The sequence below is a fragment of the Dryobates pubescens genome, chromosome 12, assembly GCF_014839835.1.
Source record: "Dryobates pubescens isolate bDryPub1 chromosome 12, bDryPub1.pri, whole genome shotgun sequence".
NCBI classification, from domain to species: Eukaryota; Metazoa; Chordata; class Aves; order Piciformes; family Picidae; genus Dryobates; species Dryobates pubescens.
In genome coordinates, this window is record NC_071623.1 from 22,473,628 (window position 1) to 22,488,286 (window position 14,659).

The 14,659-nt window shown below is 40.7% G+C and overlaps 1 protein-coding gene across 1 annotated transcript in view; it reads left to right on the plus strand.

Moving 5' to 3' along the window:
• The first annotated feature begins 640 nt into the window (after window positions 1-640).
• Window positions 641-14,659, plus strand: part of PAXBP1 (PAX3 and PAX7 binding protein 1) — a 28,382-nt gene continuing 14,363 nt past the window's right edge. The window contains exons 1-8 of the mRNA XM_009907380.2: window positions 641-1,202; window positions 2,865-2,993; window positions 4,579-4,755; window positions 6,031-6,252; window positions 6,862-6,965; window positions 7,806-8,026; window positions 8,959-9,148; window positions 14,194-14,317. Coding sequence (XP_009905682.2) covers window positions 743-1,202; window positions 2,865-2,993; window positions 4,579-4,755; window positions 6,031-6,252; window positions 6,862-6,965; window positions 7,806-8,026; window positions 8,959-9,148; window positions 14,194-14,317 — 1,627 coding nt within the window. The 5' untranslated portion in view covers window positions 641-742. The remainder of the gene's footprint in view (window positions 1,203-2,864; window positions 2,994-4,578; window positions 4,756-6,030; window positions 6,253-6,861; window positions 6,966-7,805; window positions 8,027-8,958; window positions 9,149-14,193; window positions 14,318-14,659) is intronic.

A 14,659-nucleotide genomic window follows, 5' to 3' on the forward strand; every position in this document is an offset into this window, starting at 1 on the left:
CGACCGATTTGAGGATACCCTCAGCCTAAATGAAGCCGAAACCCAAAGGATCCTGCACATGGCACTAGTATCTAGCACTGGCGAGAAGGATTACCACAGCATTTCTGCCCTTCAAGCCAGAAGCGAGGATTTTCTCAAAGAGGGCGGGAATTTTCTGGCAGAAGTCGGACACAGACGGGTAATAAGAAATGACGGAGACTGAGCGATCCGTGGTATTTGCGCCGTCTCCGGAGGAGCGCTGCCCCCGTTCCCAGGTTGACTGAAAAGCCAGCGGGGGCGGGGATGGGAAGGCCAAGGCTCGGCGTCACCCTGGTCCCGAGGGGACAACAGCCACGACACACGCCGCAACAGCACACTTCCCCTGCCGCTGCACGACTCGCCTTCCTTCCTGCCTGCCTCGCCAGCCCCGTAACACCCAGAACAGTCTCCCGCTACTTTCTCAACACAAGATGGCGGCAGCCGCTGGGAAAGCGGGGAGTGGAGTGGCTAGGCGGCGAGACGGCTGCTCTAGCTTCGTCTCTCTACGCTCCCCGCTGAGAACACTCTATTCTCCTGCCTTGATGAGTCTCTATGATCGGGAGGCCGAGCGCCGTTGGCGGGCGGGAGGCAGCGGGAGGCGGGCGGCAGGGGGCGCTGTGGCCGCCGGCGCGGCGGCTATCATGCTCGGGGAGCCGGGCCTAGGACGCGGCGTGGGGTGGCGGGAGCGGGCGGTTGCCGGAGCGGCGCGTAGGTGCCCGGCGGCATGTTCCGCAAGGCGCGGAGGGTGAATGTGCGGAAGCGGAACGACTCGGAGGAGGAGGATGAGGAGCGTGATGAAGAGCCACCTCAGGAGCCGGCGGCGGCGGCCGGGGCGGTGGGGGAAGGGCCCGGCGAGGCCTCCATGGCGCTGCCGGGGGGCCCCGGGCTCCTGCCCCTGCCCGCCGGCTGCGTGCCTCTCGCCCTGCCCGGCAGTCCGGCGGCCTTCGCCTGCGCCGCGAGCTACGGTGCGGCTCTCGGCTTGGGGCTGGGTTTAGTAGGAGGCGACAGGGCAAGCTTGGGGGCTCTGCCGGCGCCCGTGCTCCTGCCGCCACCGCCGCCACCGCCGCCGCAGCAGCAAGGCAACGGGCTCCCGGGAGCCGGGCGCCCCAAGGAGAAGAAGCGGTCACGGGAGAACAAAGAGGTGCCGCGGGCCAGTCTGCTGAGCTTCCAGGACGAAGAGGAGGGTGAGGCGGGGAGTTGCCCATCCGCGGGCACTGGGGCAGCGCGGCCTTTGCAGGGGTGGAAGGGACCCGGAGCTGGGCACCATGCATTGGGCCTTCTCCCGTCGTCTGCACATCTCTCCGTCCCCAAGAGAAACAACATCCTTGTTTGATTTATTTTTTTAAAGCAGTCGGGTTGCCCCGTGTGACATGGAGGTGATGTGAGGTCGCAGAAGAAGGGGTAGAGTCCTTGGGGGAGCGGTGGCGGGGGGATCAAGGATGCACGGGCAGGGAGAGCCCCATCGGCAGCCCTCTTTGGCCCCGCTCCCATCCCCGACCAGCGTGCTTCCAGCACCGGGGAGCAGCGGGGGTGAAGTCTCGCGGGTTTAATTCCAGTTTAGCGAGGTAGATTGTCTCTGCTTTTGTGTTGCAGGTGCCTGACTGTTATGCACACTCCAGCTGGGTGAATTGCTGGTCAGAGCATAGGATTTAGTCTGACGTGGGTTTGTTTGGTAGCAGGTAGTAAGCCCAGCACCTGTGTAGCTCCCCATGTCTCACCTCAACCATGAGTAATGGTTGAGGGGCATCTTTCCTTCGGCTTTGTGTGGTTTGTTTTCATCTGATGTGGCTGGTGTTAACAGGCCACGTTGGACCCCCTGTTGTCCTTGCAAAGTATGCGAAGGCACTGGTATTTTGTCGGAGAGTAAGTTCATCTAGCTGTCCACAAGGTTTGTTAGATTAAGCTCCACAAATAGTAGAAAAAATGGTTGAGCAGTTTCTACACCTTAGGTTTTAGAAAAATTCAACAGCTGTGCTTGTACAGGATTTCAGATAATACTTCATCAGGATCACAGCAGCTACTGCAGTCACAAATTGGTCCATTCACACCTAAATAATCTGTTTATGGATGATAGTTACTATGTATTAAAAATTATTTTAAAATATCAAAATCCCCTCCTCAGACTCCCAAAAGTTCAGGTTGAGTAAAATGAGCTTATTTTTGTGACACCTTTTCTCAGCAAGAGAGTTAGTGTGCATTTGGAATTTTCTTAGGAGGAATTTTCTTGTAATCACTGGAACTTGCATTCTAAGGCTAGTGACTTGAGCTCTTGACAGAAAGACTGGAAATGTGGAATTGCACTCTAGACTTAAACCCCAAACACTTGTGGATTTCCTACATAGTTTTGTTTTTCTTTAGTTCTTTAACTTGCTGTGTACCTTTTGGTAGGTTGCAGGCATTTCAACTGGCAGTACAACCAAAACCAGCCATTCCCTTACTCACTAGTTGTATATATGTTTGGCTGTGAGAAAACTGGGCTTCTGTTTTTCTTCCAAATTCCTGGTCACAGTGAAGGATCAGCTGGTTTTTTGTTTGGTTTGGTTGGTTGTGGGTTTTTTGTTTGTTTGTTTTTTAATACTGCAATCAGATAAAAGCAGGCCATGTGTGTACACATGATGGTGCTGTGAGTGGGATAAATACACTTGAAAATGACTACAAGAAAATGATGTAGACATGGATCCAGATGAAGGGATATGGGACTGGTTTTGTTGCAACAATGCAGATGTTGCATTAAATTGTGTTGTTAATGGCTTTCATTACATTCTAGGTGCAGAATTGGGAGATTTGATAGGTTGGTGTACTTCTTGGCAGGTCTAATGTAATGTTTTCCAACTTCTCTTTTAAAGAAACTGAAGAAGTTTTTAAAGTGAAGAAATCAAGTTACAGCAAAAAGATTGTAAAACAATTGAAGAAAGAATACAAAGAAGACCTTGAAAAATCCAAAGTTAGGACAGAGGTCAATTCTCCAACAGATGGTAACTGCAAAACTAACTTACTTTTATAATGGAAAAGATTAAGTATTTTAAATACAAATTGCTTATATTCAGGATGAATTGTTAGTCTTTTTAGAGGGTTTAGCAATTGGAACTGAAGCATGATTAAATGTGTTCATTTGAACCTTACAAATGTTGTTCAGAAGCTGGTAGAGAGTGTTTTGATCCTTTCTCAGGTGGAAAAGATAATGGAAGGATGAAACTTCCCAGCTATGTATACAGTTGTCAGTAGATGTCAGTAGTTTCTGTATTTCTGCTCTGTTTATGAGCTGAACTGAGAAAAGTTTCTTCCTATTAAATCAGGAAGTAATTAAATTGGTTTAGAAATGTGACTGGTGCTTATCAGACAGGGTGCGTCCTTGTGACATATCGAAAAGCAAGAACGTGGAATGGGCAGAGTGGGGTTCTTGCTTATTAAATAGATTATTCAAAAACTGTTTCAGGACTTCAGCCTTAGAGTAGACTTGATGATTAAGGTGACAGGAGGAAGGTTTTGGAGCAGAAGGATCTTGTCACAATGTTTAGTTCTCCAGGTCTTGGAAGAGAGCCTGGGAGTTGCACTTCTGCTGTTGGGTTTTGAGAAGCTCATTGTTAAAGTGTAATGATTTCTTTTCTAGTTAGGATTTGGTGTGCAGTAGTAACCTCCAGTGCTATGAGCACAAGCTGAGAGACCTGTGATATGGAGATTGCAATGGTATAGCTGTAATGTGTGAGAGTTGAACATTTTCCTATGCAGAAAATTGCCCTTGTTAGAGTTAATTAAGTTAGTCTTTTAAAAATCTTAAAAGATTTTAAAGAGGTCTTTTCTGCATTAAAAACCCCACAGATTCTTAGTCAAATCTTTTAAGTTGCCTGTGCAGTGGATATGGGGCGTGAGCAGACGCAGAAATGCTTGCTTCTGTCACAGAGATCCTTTAAAAATTGAATTTTGCACATGGCTGGCATTTCTGTTTGTCCGCTTTGCAGTTGCTGTAGTTTACTTGCTTCTAGTGCAAAGACCTCACAGAACTACAGTCTCATTAGTCTGGATCGTCTAAATAAATGCTAAAGTCTGAAAACTCAAATATGTGCAGCTTGGATTGGGTAGTTTGATCTAACATGCATTTTACAACATAATATTTACACCTGTTGCTTGTTTGTTTATGTTACCCACCCAGTGTAGGGTAATATTGCACCCATCCCAAGAGGAAAACAAAAGGGATATTTTGAAATGAGTTTCTTCTTCTGGAAAGATTTGGTGTGGTACAGGCAATACTTTCTAATTACTTATGTAGGAAGCTGTTTGAGGGTTACACATATGATCTGAATTATTGAGTTCCCTCACTTTTTACATACTTGGCAATATATAAAATAATCAGTGGTTGTTGAGATGTCTGCTTTGTCAGGTTTTATGATGTGAGGATGTCAGTAACTTCACAATTAAGAAGGCATTTTTTACTGGATCTCTCACGATAATATGATCATTTCACATTTGCATTTTATTTTTACTCTTGGTTGTTAGACCTTAAAATTACTTCCAAGTGATCCTCATAAAAAGACTAAAACCTGAGCTTTGTTGTCTTACCAGTCGAATCGCCGCTAGAAAAGACAGGACAGATTAAGGATATAGGTCAAGAAGATGGAACTGCAAACAGTGAGCACGGTGAAGAAGAAATGGAAGTTGAAAGTGAGAAGGAAGAGGAAAAACCAAAAGCTGGTGGGGCTTTTTCAAGTGCACTGTCATCCCTGAATGTTCTCCGCCCAGGTTGGTTATTGTAAGACGTTTGATGTGTTAACAAATGCTTTTTCCAGCATTTACAGCAGATTAATGTATTTGAGAGATTAGGAAACATTTCCCAGCAGTGCAGCCAGCATCTGAGAATTCAGGAAACTGCTAGTCTACAAAGCTGTTCAATATTACAAACAGTCTGAGAGAAAACTATTTACTGCAAAATAATTTGTCTCTGAGTGATGACAAACTGTAAGAATATCTAGATCTGGAATAGGTTAATTGACATGAATTTTCACTGCTTTCAGTTAAAATGCTCTCTTCATGTTTTCTTATCTCATTTTGTCTAATGAGGTTCTGATCAGACACTGAGGACAAAAAAATCAGTCTGAGAAAGCATTTTTGTAACTAGTTTACTTGTTGTTAGCTAACTCATGGTAGCCTGCTCCCCAAATATAAGATGCATGTCCTGGTTCCACAGACGTGGCTGAATTTCAAGGGAGAAAGAATTTCCTAGTTGACTCCCAAAACATTTTCCCTTTTAGGGCAATATTGCTAACTGCGAAGTGGTGCGATATGTGCTGGCTTCAGTAGAGGATCTCATGCCAAGTATAAAGAAAATCTGAAATTTAACCTTTTATGCATAGCTAATCACAGCTAATAGTGGTAAAATTTATTCCTGTTTCAGAAATTTTGGTTTGGAGGACTGTTGTTTTTATGACTTGGGTGATTTGCATTAATTTTGTGCTAGGGATTATAGATTTTTTTTCATTAGGTCTGCTTTTCTTGTTTCCCTTTGATTGTACAGTCCTCTCACATGAGCTTTGTCCAGTTTGTGGGTTTTGTAATCTGAGCTGTCATCATCTGTTGAAACAGCCAATAGTTTTTGCTTCCCCCAGATAAGAAGAGTTGGGAACAATATCAGGACAGGAAGTGACACAGTCAAGAACCTTGTTTTATTCCTCCCTTTGCAATAATTAGCTCCTGTTAAGGGCTTCCTCTTGTTTAGGAATATTTCCTCTAGGAACATCAGGCTCTTGCTCTTACGGCACGTGAGCTGCTGGAAGCAGAGCCAAATTTGGGAAAGATCCCAGTTTCAAGGGTTTCTTTTCAGCGAGTTTGCGTGTGCAGCTTCTAAGTTGCTAGCAAATGTTTCTGCGAGCGTGGAATTTTTTTTCTCTCTCTTTTTTAGTTCCACCCCCCCCCCTTTTTGCAGAGATGATTTGTTAGGGTGGCAGAGATGAGTAATAGGAATTTGTAATACTTGGTTTGTTGCAGTGGTTGTTTAACGGTGCTAACATCTACCTCTAGGAGAAATTCCAGATGCTGCTTTTATTCATGCCGCTAGGAAGAAGCGTCAAATGGCTCGCGAGCTTGGAGACTTTACCCCCGTTGACAGTGAGCCAGGCAAAGGCCGCCTCGTTCGAGAAGATGAAAATGATGCCAGTGATGATGAAGATGATGACGAGAAGCGGAGGATAGTTTTTACAGTGAAGGAAAAATCCCAAAGGCAAAAGATTGCTGAGGAGATAGGTAAAACCTTTTTTTAAGAGGGACGGCTGACAAACGTTCACATTGTTTGCACTGCAAGTGCTCCCATTCAACGTTTTCAAACAATACGTTTTTCAGAGAGGGATGAATCTGTACTTGTGTTCTATTTTGAAGGAAAAACTGCTGTGTAATGGAATCTGCCTGTAAAATTTTGAGTGCAAACTGTGTTCCTGTGCTTAGAAGCACACAGTGCTCCTGAATCGGGTAGCAATCTACACTAAGCCTTTGTTAGTATTGTTTCTGTACTTCGTTTTTCAGGAAGTAGTTGTGAAAAGAAAAACATTAGTTTTTTGGTATTGCATTCTCCTTGCTGACAAGCAGGTTAAATTTGGAAAAGGAGAATCAGCAAGACATAGGACTTTAACATTAGAGAGCTTTACCAGCAGTTAATTGCAAATTTGCTTATTGGATGTTTCTATATAGAACTTCTGTGATAGTAATTCTCCTTTAACTCCTTGTGAAGAGGGAAGGAGGGTGAATTCAGGTGTTCCCACCAAAGCATGGTCTCTCAGGTTTTTGACCTCTTGGCCCTTACTATGAGTATATTTTCATTTTCATTTTCTTTTTGTTACCTCTTTTATTCATCTTAAGGTATTGAGGGAAGCGATGATGAAGCACTGGTGGCAGGGGAACAAGATGAAGAACTCAGTAGATGGGAGCAAGAGCAGATACGGAAAGGAATCAACATACCTCAGGCATGTATTTAGTTGTGAACTCTTTTTGGTTTGTTTCTGTGTGTGCTGGTTAAATCTATTACAAATTTGAATAGTTTACACAAGGCTGTTTCGCCTGAGTTCAGTGTGTAGCTTCTAATGTTCCTTAAAGTGAAATGAGATGTAAGATTTTTAAGTATCCAGTAGTATCCATTTCATCCATATTTGTTCTGGGTAGATAGTAGTTGGTTGTCATGCTATTACCAGCATTTATTTTTAGCCTTGATGTGGAGGTAGAATAGTGCTGTTTTGAACAGGCCTCTGGTCTTGTATGTCATTGGTCTGGTAGAGTCTGTGTAAACAGTGCATGTTTCGTCGTTGTTTCTGTATCTTGGGGTGCAGCATAGAGTTGGAATTCATGGCAGGTTGTACTTGTGCATTCATTGTGGAGTTGCTGTTCAGCCAAAGAGGATAGTTGTGGGTGTTGTTTTTTAATTAAATTTCAGCAAAATCACAACCAAATACACTGACTCTTAAGAATCTATGTCATCCTTCAAATGGTATTATACTAAATTTTGCTAAGACCAAGGGCTTGGCTGTTGTAGGAGTTAAGGACTGGCTAAAATTGTCATGTAATAACTTGCTGTATGTATCAATATTTAAAATTCCAGTGATATTAGGAGTTTGTCCACTTCAGAAGGTGTTTCTGAGGGAATTTGTTTCTTCTAGCTCTCGTCTTGGAAGTTGTACACTTAAACCCACTTGATTTTGTAAATGTACTTGTTATAAAGTGAAGAATGTAGGCATTTGAGATGTGAAGAAAAGTAAGTTGTCCTTTCTTTATACTCTAATGTGGTACGATTACATTTCCTTTTCCATTAGGTTCAACCAAGTCAGCCTGCTGAAGTGAATAATCTGTACTACCAGAACACTTACCAGACACTGTCTTATGGTTCATCATATGGCATTCCATACAGTTATGCTGCATATGGATCATCAGAAACCAAGTCTCAAAAAACAGATAATACAGTTCCTTTCAAAACTCCCAGTAATGAGATGACTCCTGTTACTATTGATTTGGTAAAGAAACAGCTTAAAGACAGGTAGGACAGACCGTCTTTTTAGACTTAAAGACCTGTCCCCTAGCTTTCTGTTCCTCAGGCGTCTGTTAGTCTCGGTGAGCAAACAGAGTTTCATCGCTGGAAAAATACTGACTGCCACATCCATTAAAAAATAAAAATAAAAAGGCAAACAAAAAAAAGCTCAAAGTGAAGATGGCATTGACACTTTGTTCGAAAATCTCCTTGGATTGCTTCTATGGAAGTGAAGCTTTAAAAATGAGGCCATTGATCTTGTTGAAGACAGGTCTGAGTTTCATCTTCTGGACGCTGCACAGTCTTATAGTCAAGAATTGAAAGCCCAGTGAGGTGTTTAGCTTGTCAAGTTATGTTCTTCTAAAGTGTGAATCAGGTTTTTCCTCTTCAGTAGATAAGTGTATACAGGTTTTGGGTTTTTTTAGTTCAGATGCTATAATCTGCATGTCAGTTATGCAAAAGGTTCTACTGAATGATCAACCCAATTGCAGTGAGAAGTCATTTCTAGTGAACAACTTGCACTTTACACATCTTCAAAATTGGTTTGTATGCCCCTTGTAGTCTTACAGCTTTTGACAGCAAATCAAGTTTAGTAGAGCAATAAGGCTGCTTTGCATATGATAAAGTTCTTCCCTGCCCCCTTTCCTCCCAGATTTAGTTTAGGGGCCAGCCTTGCGCTGTTCTAAGTGCTATCAGCTCCTGTAAACACTTGTTGACTGGGCAATGCAATGCACTCAGTGTAGTCTAGCAAATTAATTTGAGCCATTAGCCTTGCTGTTTATGAAGAGAGGAGAGGAAGTGAGAAATGAAAGTCAGAGGATATGTCTTTGTAGTATATCCTATATATAGGCTTGGTACTTGCACTGTCTGTTTAATATCTCAATGGTCTGAAATACACAGACTTTTGGATGTAAATTTGCTATTTATCCGTTGCCCTTCAGGTTGGACTCTATGAAAGAATTGCACAAAGCTAATCGGCAGCAATATGAGAAACATCAGCAAAGCCGAGAGGACTCTACCAAGGCAATTGAAAGATTAGAAGGGTCTTCTGGGGGTATTGGTGAACAGTATAAGTTTTTGCAAGAAATGCGAGGGTATGTCCAAGACTTGCTTGAGTGTTTCAGTGAAAAGGTAAGGATGCAAAAACATTCTTTTTTTTTTTTTTTAATTGAAAAAAAAAAAAAAAAAGGGGGACTCTTAGTTCATGCCAACCACCACATCTCCTTGTGTTTGCAAACAAAAATATTTCCTTGAGAACATGCTCCTCTAAAGGTTTGGTTATTCAAAGGTTGAAGAAATAACTGTTCATCATGCTAAGCTGGTTATCAGGAACCTCTCTTTCACAGTGTGAGAAATCACTGGCTTTAGACTACCTAAAAACTTTTGGATTATGTCTTTAGGATTTTAGTAGATACCCTGGCATTTCAACTTTCCTTAGAGGCTGCTTTTTCACTTGTGTTGGCTATCAGGGTCACCAAAAGTAAGGTCTGAATTACAAGTTTGCTAGTTTCTGGAATACTTTATGAACACTTTAAGAAGACTTGTATTTTGTGTGTTACTGTCAACTTCCTCCTCCCAGGCATTTTCACATACTTGGTATTGCTTTAGTGTATGAAGGAGAAAAGTTACAAAACTAGTGTAGCTGTCTGAGGACATACAAACTTAGAAATGTGCTCCTTTCTTGTAGTTGTGATACCTTTGTATATGTATAAGAAAACCTAGTCTGTCTTTTCTTGCTCATTATGCTTCAATTACTTTGCTGTAAATATAATAGGGAGCTCCTGAATACGTGTGTGTGTATATATATATATGCATACACATGCATATAAATATATATTTAAACAAAAAGAGGAGATGTAAAATACAGTTAGTGATACATAGGCTATTTCTTTATTGTCTTCTGACTTGAATACAATAACGTAGTATCTTAATACATTAGCTGTCATAACTACTTGTGTGGTTGAAGCTGCTGCCTACCTAGCTTGCTAAGCGTGGGAGAGAAGTATAAAAGCATTCTGGTTGCTAATGAGTTAGGCATTAGTTGTTCAGGGTTAGTGGTATTGGGAGAATCCCATCTTCAATCCTGTAGGCTGAAGAATAGTTATGTCATGAATAAATCCAGGAAGTATGGACCAGCTAATTTACCCAGCTAGTTGATTAATTACAATAGATTCTGGTCATTGAAGAAGCTCAGGATTCGTGTGTCTGTTTGCAGTAGCTGTTTCAGCGTGGTAAAGGTGCCTTCTTTTGCTGCATTGTTAGAGCTTGTTACCCAGATGCCTAAATTCCTGCTAAAGATAACTTCTTACATTTTTGTCTCTGTGGTAAAAGAGATAATTCAGAACATCTCTTCTGTATTTCAGAAGAGAATTTAAATACCTGTATCTTTATTCAGCATCTTCTTTCTAAAGACTTCATGTTAAATTTCTTTTGAGATAACTATAGGCAGTGTCTGGAGGTTCTCTTTTATAGCCCATGCTGTCTTGTTCAAATATTGTTTTGGCAACAAATTGTTTCAGAATGCACTATTTTAAGTATAAACCAAGCTTTTTAGTCTCCCAGATTTTGTATAAACCAGGAGAACTTACTGACAAGTAAGAGTGTAACCATTTCAGTTCAGTCTGTAGGAAGGCTATTGACCTATCTGGCTATGCTAGTAAATGAACCCAGCTGTTACACAGTAATTAAAAAAAGCCCAGGTTGTTAAAGTTGTTTTCTTAAAATATACCTTTGCTTTCCTGGTAGTTGGCCTGTTAAGGGTTTTACACCTGGACCCCTTTCTCCCCTTTCTCTGTCCCCATAGCCCACCTGTCATGATAGTCCATTGAATTTATAAGATGTGATTTTTTTTACCATCTCATGCTTCTTAGGGACATTTTCAGTTGGAAGCTGGTGCAGTATCTGTGTGTGCAACTGAGTTGCAAAATTAGGAGGTGACACGGTCAGTTTAACAGAAACATTTCATTTATTATGAGACCCTATATATTGCTCCCTTTTTTTGGCCAGACAATCTGTTTTGGAATTAGGTGCTTTCAGTGTGATGAAAGTACTATCCAATTCAAAAACAGACTCTGCAGGACACTGTAATGTTTTCTAAAGAGGAGGTGGAGGGGAAAAAATAAAGTAATAAAATCAGTATCAGTTTTCATTTAAATGAAATAACAAAATGTAGCAGGACAGTAAATTCATCTTATCTGTTGAGTGTAGAGATAAATTACCTTCAACTTTTTTGTAAGACCTGTGGCCCCGACTACATCATACTCAAAATGTGCGTGTTTATAACATATAATGTATGTAGTTGTTGTACATAAGCATATAAAATGTGTATACATGTGTGTAATAACAGTATTGCCTGTGGTTCTATGTATGTGTATATTTACATATACATACATGAACACACACAAATATGTAAAAAGCCAGGTCCCTCCCTATCCTTCCAGATGCGGTTCTCTGATGCATTATTTTACTAGAACTAGCCATGGTTGTTAATCAAATTCACCCTGGTACTGATCAGAATGAGAATGTGGTTTGCTGCAGAAGTGCTAATGGGTTCACAATATCCTTGTCCACTTGAAGAGTTTGTTCCAATTTTCCTGTGTCTCTATTGACTTAGTTTTGGAGAGCAAAAAACATCATCATAAATTAGGCTTTCTTCCCTCTGCCATTTCATTCACCATGCTCAAATCTTCTTGATCCCCAGCCAAGCAAAATCATTTTGTTTGCGTTCAGTTTTGAAGAGATTCTGGATGTTAGAAACACTTTCTTCATTGGTAAGGTGCAGAGGAGAGGTAGCTATTATACATATTTTAGCAACAAACAATGGAAATGTCAGATCCTCTGTTTATTTTTTGTTATTGTTGTTCCCATCAATGATAAAATCAATGGAGTGTAAGGTGCTTGTCTGACTTTTCTTCACAAGCAATTACTGTCAAAACTTCACTTTCTGAGAAGGCTAGAAAATGGTAGCAGTGTCATTACATTTTGAATGTAGGAATATGCAAGGGATACAGAAAGATTCAGTTGTTGTGGGCATGTCTTTGACAGCACAGTGAGCCACTATTTTACCTGCAAAAGCAAATTCTCAAATCACTCTTGTGTTTGTCAGAGCCTGGTACTATAGGTTGAAATTATCATTGCAAGCTGTATGTTCAGTGAGTGTTAAACTTTTCTTCTTGCACTGTTTACAGTGAAAATGAAAAAAACCCAACCACAACCCAAACCAGAATTTAAAGTGTTGAGTAAGAAACCCACAATGAGTGAGAGCTGTAGCTTTATAGAGGCTAGTGAAATTGTCAGTCACTAATCAACCACAGTATTGATTGCAGAAGAGTAACAATTTGTAAGACTTCTGTGTTTTAAGGGGCAAATATTTTGAGTAGATTCATATATCTGACTACTTATCTGTGGTGGGGGTTTTTGTTTGTTTTGTTTGGCTGGTTTTGTTTTGTGTTTTTTAATCCTGAGGCAATTATAGAAAGAACCTTTGGGGATGCTTTGAAAATTTTTCATTTAACATTTGGTCAGGCATTGGAATAGGCTGCTGAGGGAGGGGATGGTGTCACCCTGCCTGGAGGTGTTAAAAAAATGTGCAGACATGGCACTGTGGGACGTGGTTTAATGGCCTTGGTAGTGTCAGGTTGATGGTTGGGCTCAATCTTAGAGTTCTTTTCCAAGCAAAACAATTCCATGGTTCTATAACTTCTAAATTGTACAATTCCCTTTATGTGTTGAAGATGCTATATTTTCTATGGTAAACTGACATAAAGCTGGTAGTTTTTAAACATTTCTATTCTTTTTTTTTTCAAAATAGTCTTCAATTCAGAATATACATTTCCAGCTCTGAAATATTCCCTCCTCCTATTTCTCTGTATTGTTTTCTCCAAAAGAAAGTTGTATTTATTTTGAGTTGGTACAGAATTATTTTCATTTTAATGCCTGTAGCCCAGTTTATATCACAAAGAACTAAAGCTTCTTTCTGTCTGATATTACCTCTGATGTGTGTGTCATTCTCAGACAGCAACAATGGCCCTGTAGCTATAATTTCATAATCCTATATTTTACTGGAGGAGGTTCTTTCGTAGCTGCTGAGTCACATTCTAAATTACATCAGGAGAGACATTCTGATTTTTATCTTTGTTTTGAGAAAAAAAAAAGTAATCCTGGATATTAGGCAACAGTGAAATATCTGAGCTAAAAGGCTGGAAGACTCTGGACTAAGCATATGTTGTGGAGGTAAGGAGGATGTGGCTTCAGTGTTCATATTAAAGGGCTTGCCTGTCCTAATTAAGAGATTGTGAAAAGCTCTGTTTTCTATTTTAATATTTCTAATCTAATTTTAACTTGTGTCAGGAACTGAATTTTTGCAGAAGTGAGTAGTGAACCTGCTATTTAATGTCAGGAAATTCTTAGCTGTTATAACATCATCTATTTTTGTTATAGTTGCTATTGAAATTTAGTCCACTTGAGGGGAAAAAAAAAAGTAGCAGGTCTGATCTGACTGAAGTCTGTATTGTTCAAACATTATACTCAATGCATAGCACACATGAGTTGTACAACTTTAAATTTAATGATAGGTTAGAGTAACATTTTACTGACTTGAACTACCTATTGGCATAACCTGCTTATGCAGTGTTTTATTGAATTTCACTAATAACATTTCAGCATATGCTACCAAGAGTTATAGCAAAACCAATATCTGCTGGCTTCAGGAGGTTAGTTTCGTGCTTTGTTTTTTCTCTTTATACAGATTATTTTCTCATTAAATGAGTGTAAAGTACTGCTACATTCTTGTTTAAAGATAGAGAGGAAAGAATGAGGTCTGAGAATTGTAAGCACTGCAATACAATGTGTAAACTCACTTGGGAAAGTAAACAAGATTACTGGAAATAATATCTCACACTCTCTAAAGTGGTTGTCCTACTGTGTAGGCCCATTCAGTGAACAGCAGTTGTTTTCAGAAGGCTATTACTGTGGTTGAAAGCTGTCAGCATTGTTAAATGCATGCATTTTCTTCACATTAAGAAAATTCACTGGCCCAAACGATACCTGCGGGTAAAAGGAAACCGTTTGTGCTGCTAGAAGTACAAGTGAGAGCACTGTGCTTCGGAATAGTATGGTACCCCAGAAACTAAGCACCTAAAGACCGTGGCATTACGTAGTGTGTTGTATTTTTACAGGTGCCTCTGATTAATGAACTTGAATCCGCAATGCACCAGCTGTACAAACAGCGAGCTTCCCGCCTTGTCCAAAGACGACAAGATGATATTAAAGATGAATCTTCGGAGTTTTCAAGCCATTCAAGTCAGTCCATCTTGAAGGTTTTTATTATTCATTAAACAACCTTGTTTACTTAGTATGGCTTAATTTAAATGTAAATGTTTGAAGTGTGCCTGTCTTGAAGTTTATCCTGACTCTTGAGATAGGCGGAAGGAAGCTTAGATAAAGTCCTTTAATCTGTTTTGTTTTAAACTCAAAGCCTCTCTAACTCTGACTTCATCTCTCCTTTCTGTTGCTCCTAACTATATTTTTTCTTTCCTAGCACTGAAACTATGCATGGTGGCAGTGGTAGCATGCGATTCATGATTTCCCTCTTACGTCAAGACTTTTCTTTTTTTCCCTTAACCTCCTTGAATCTATAAATTT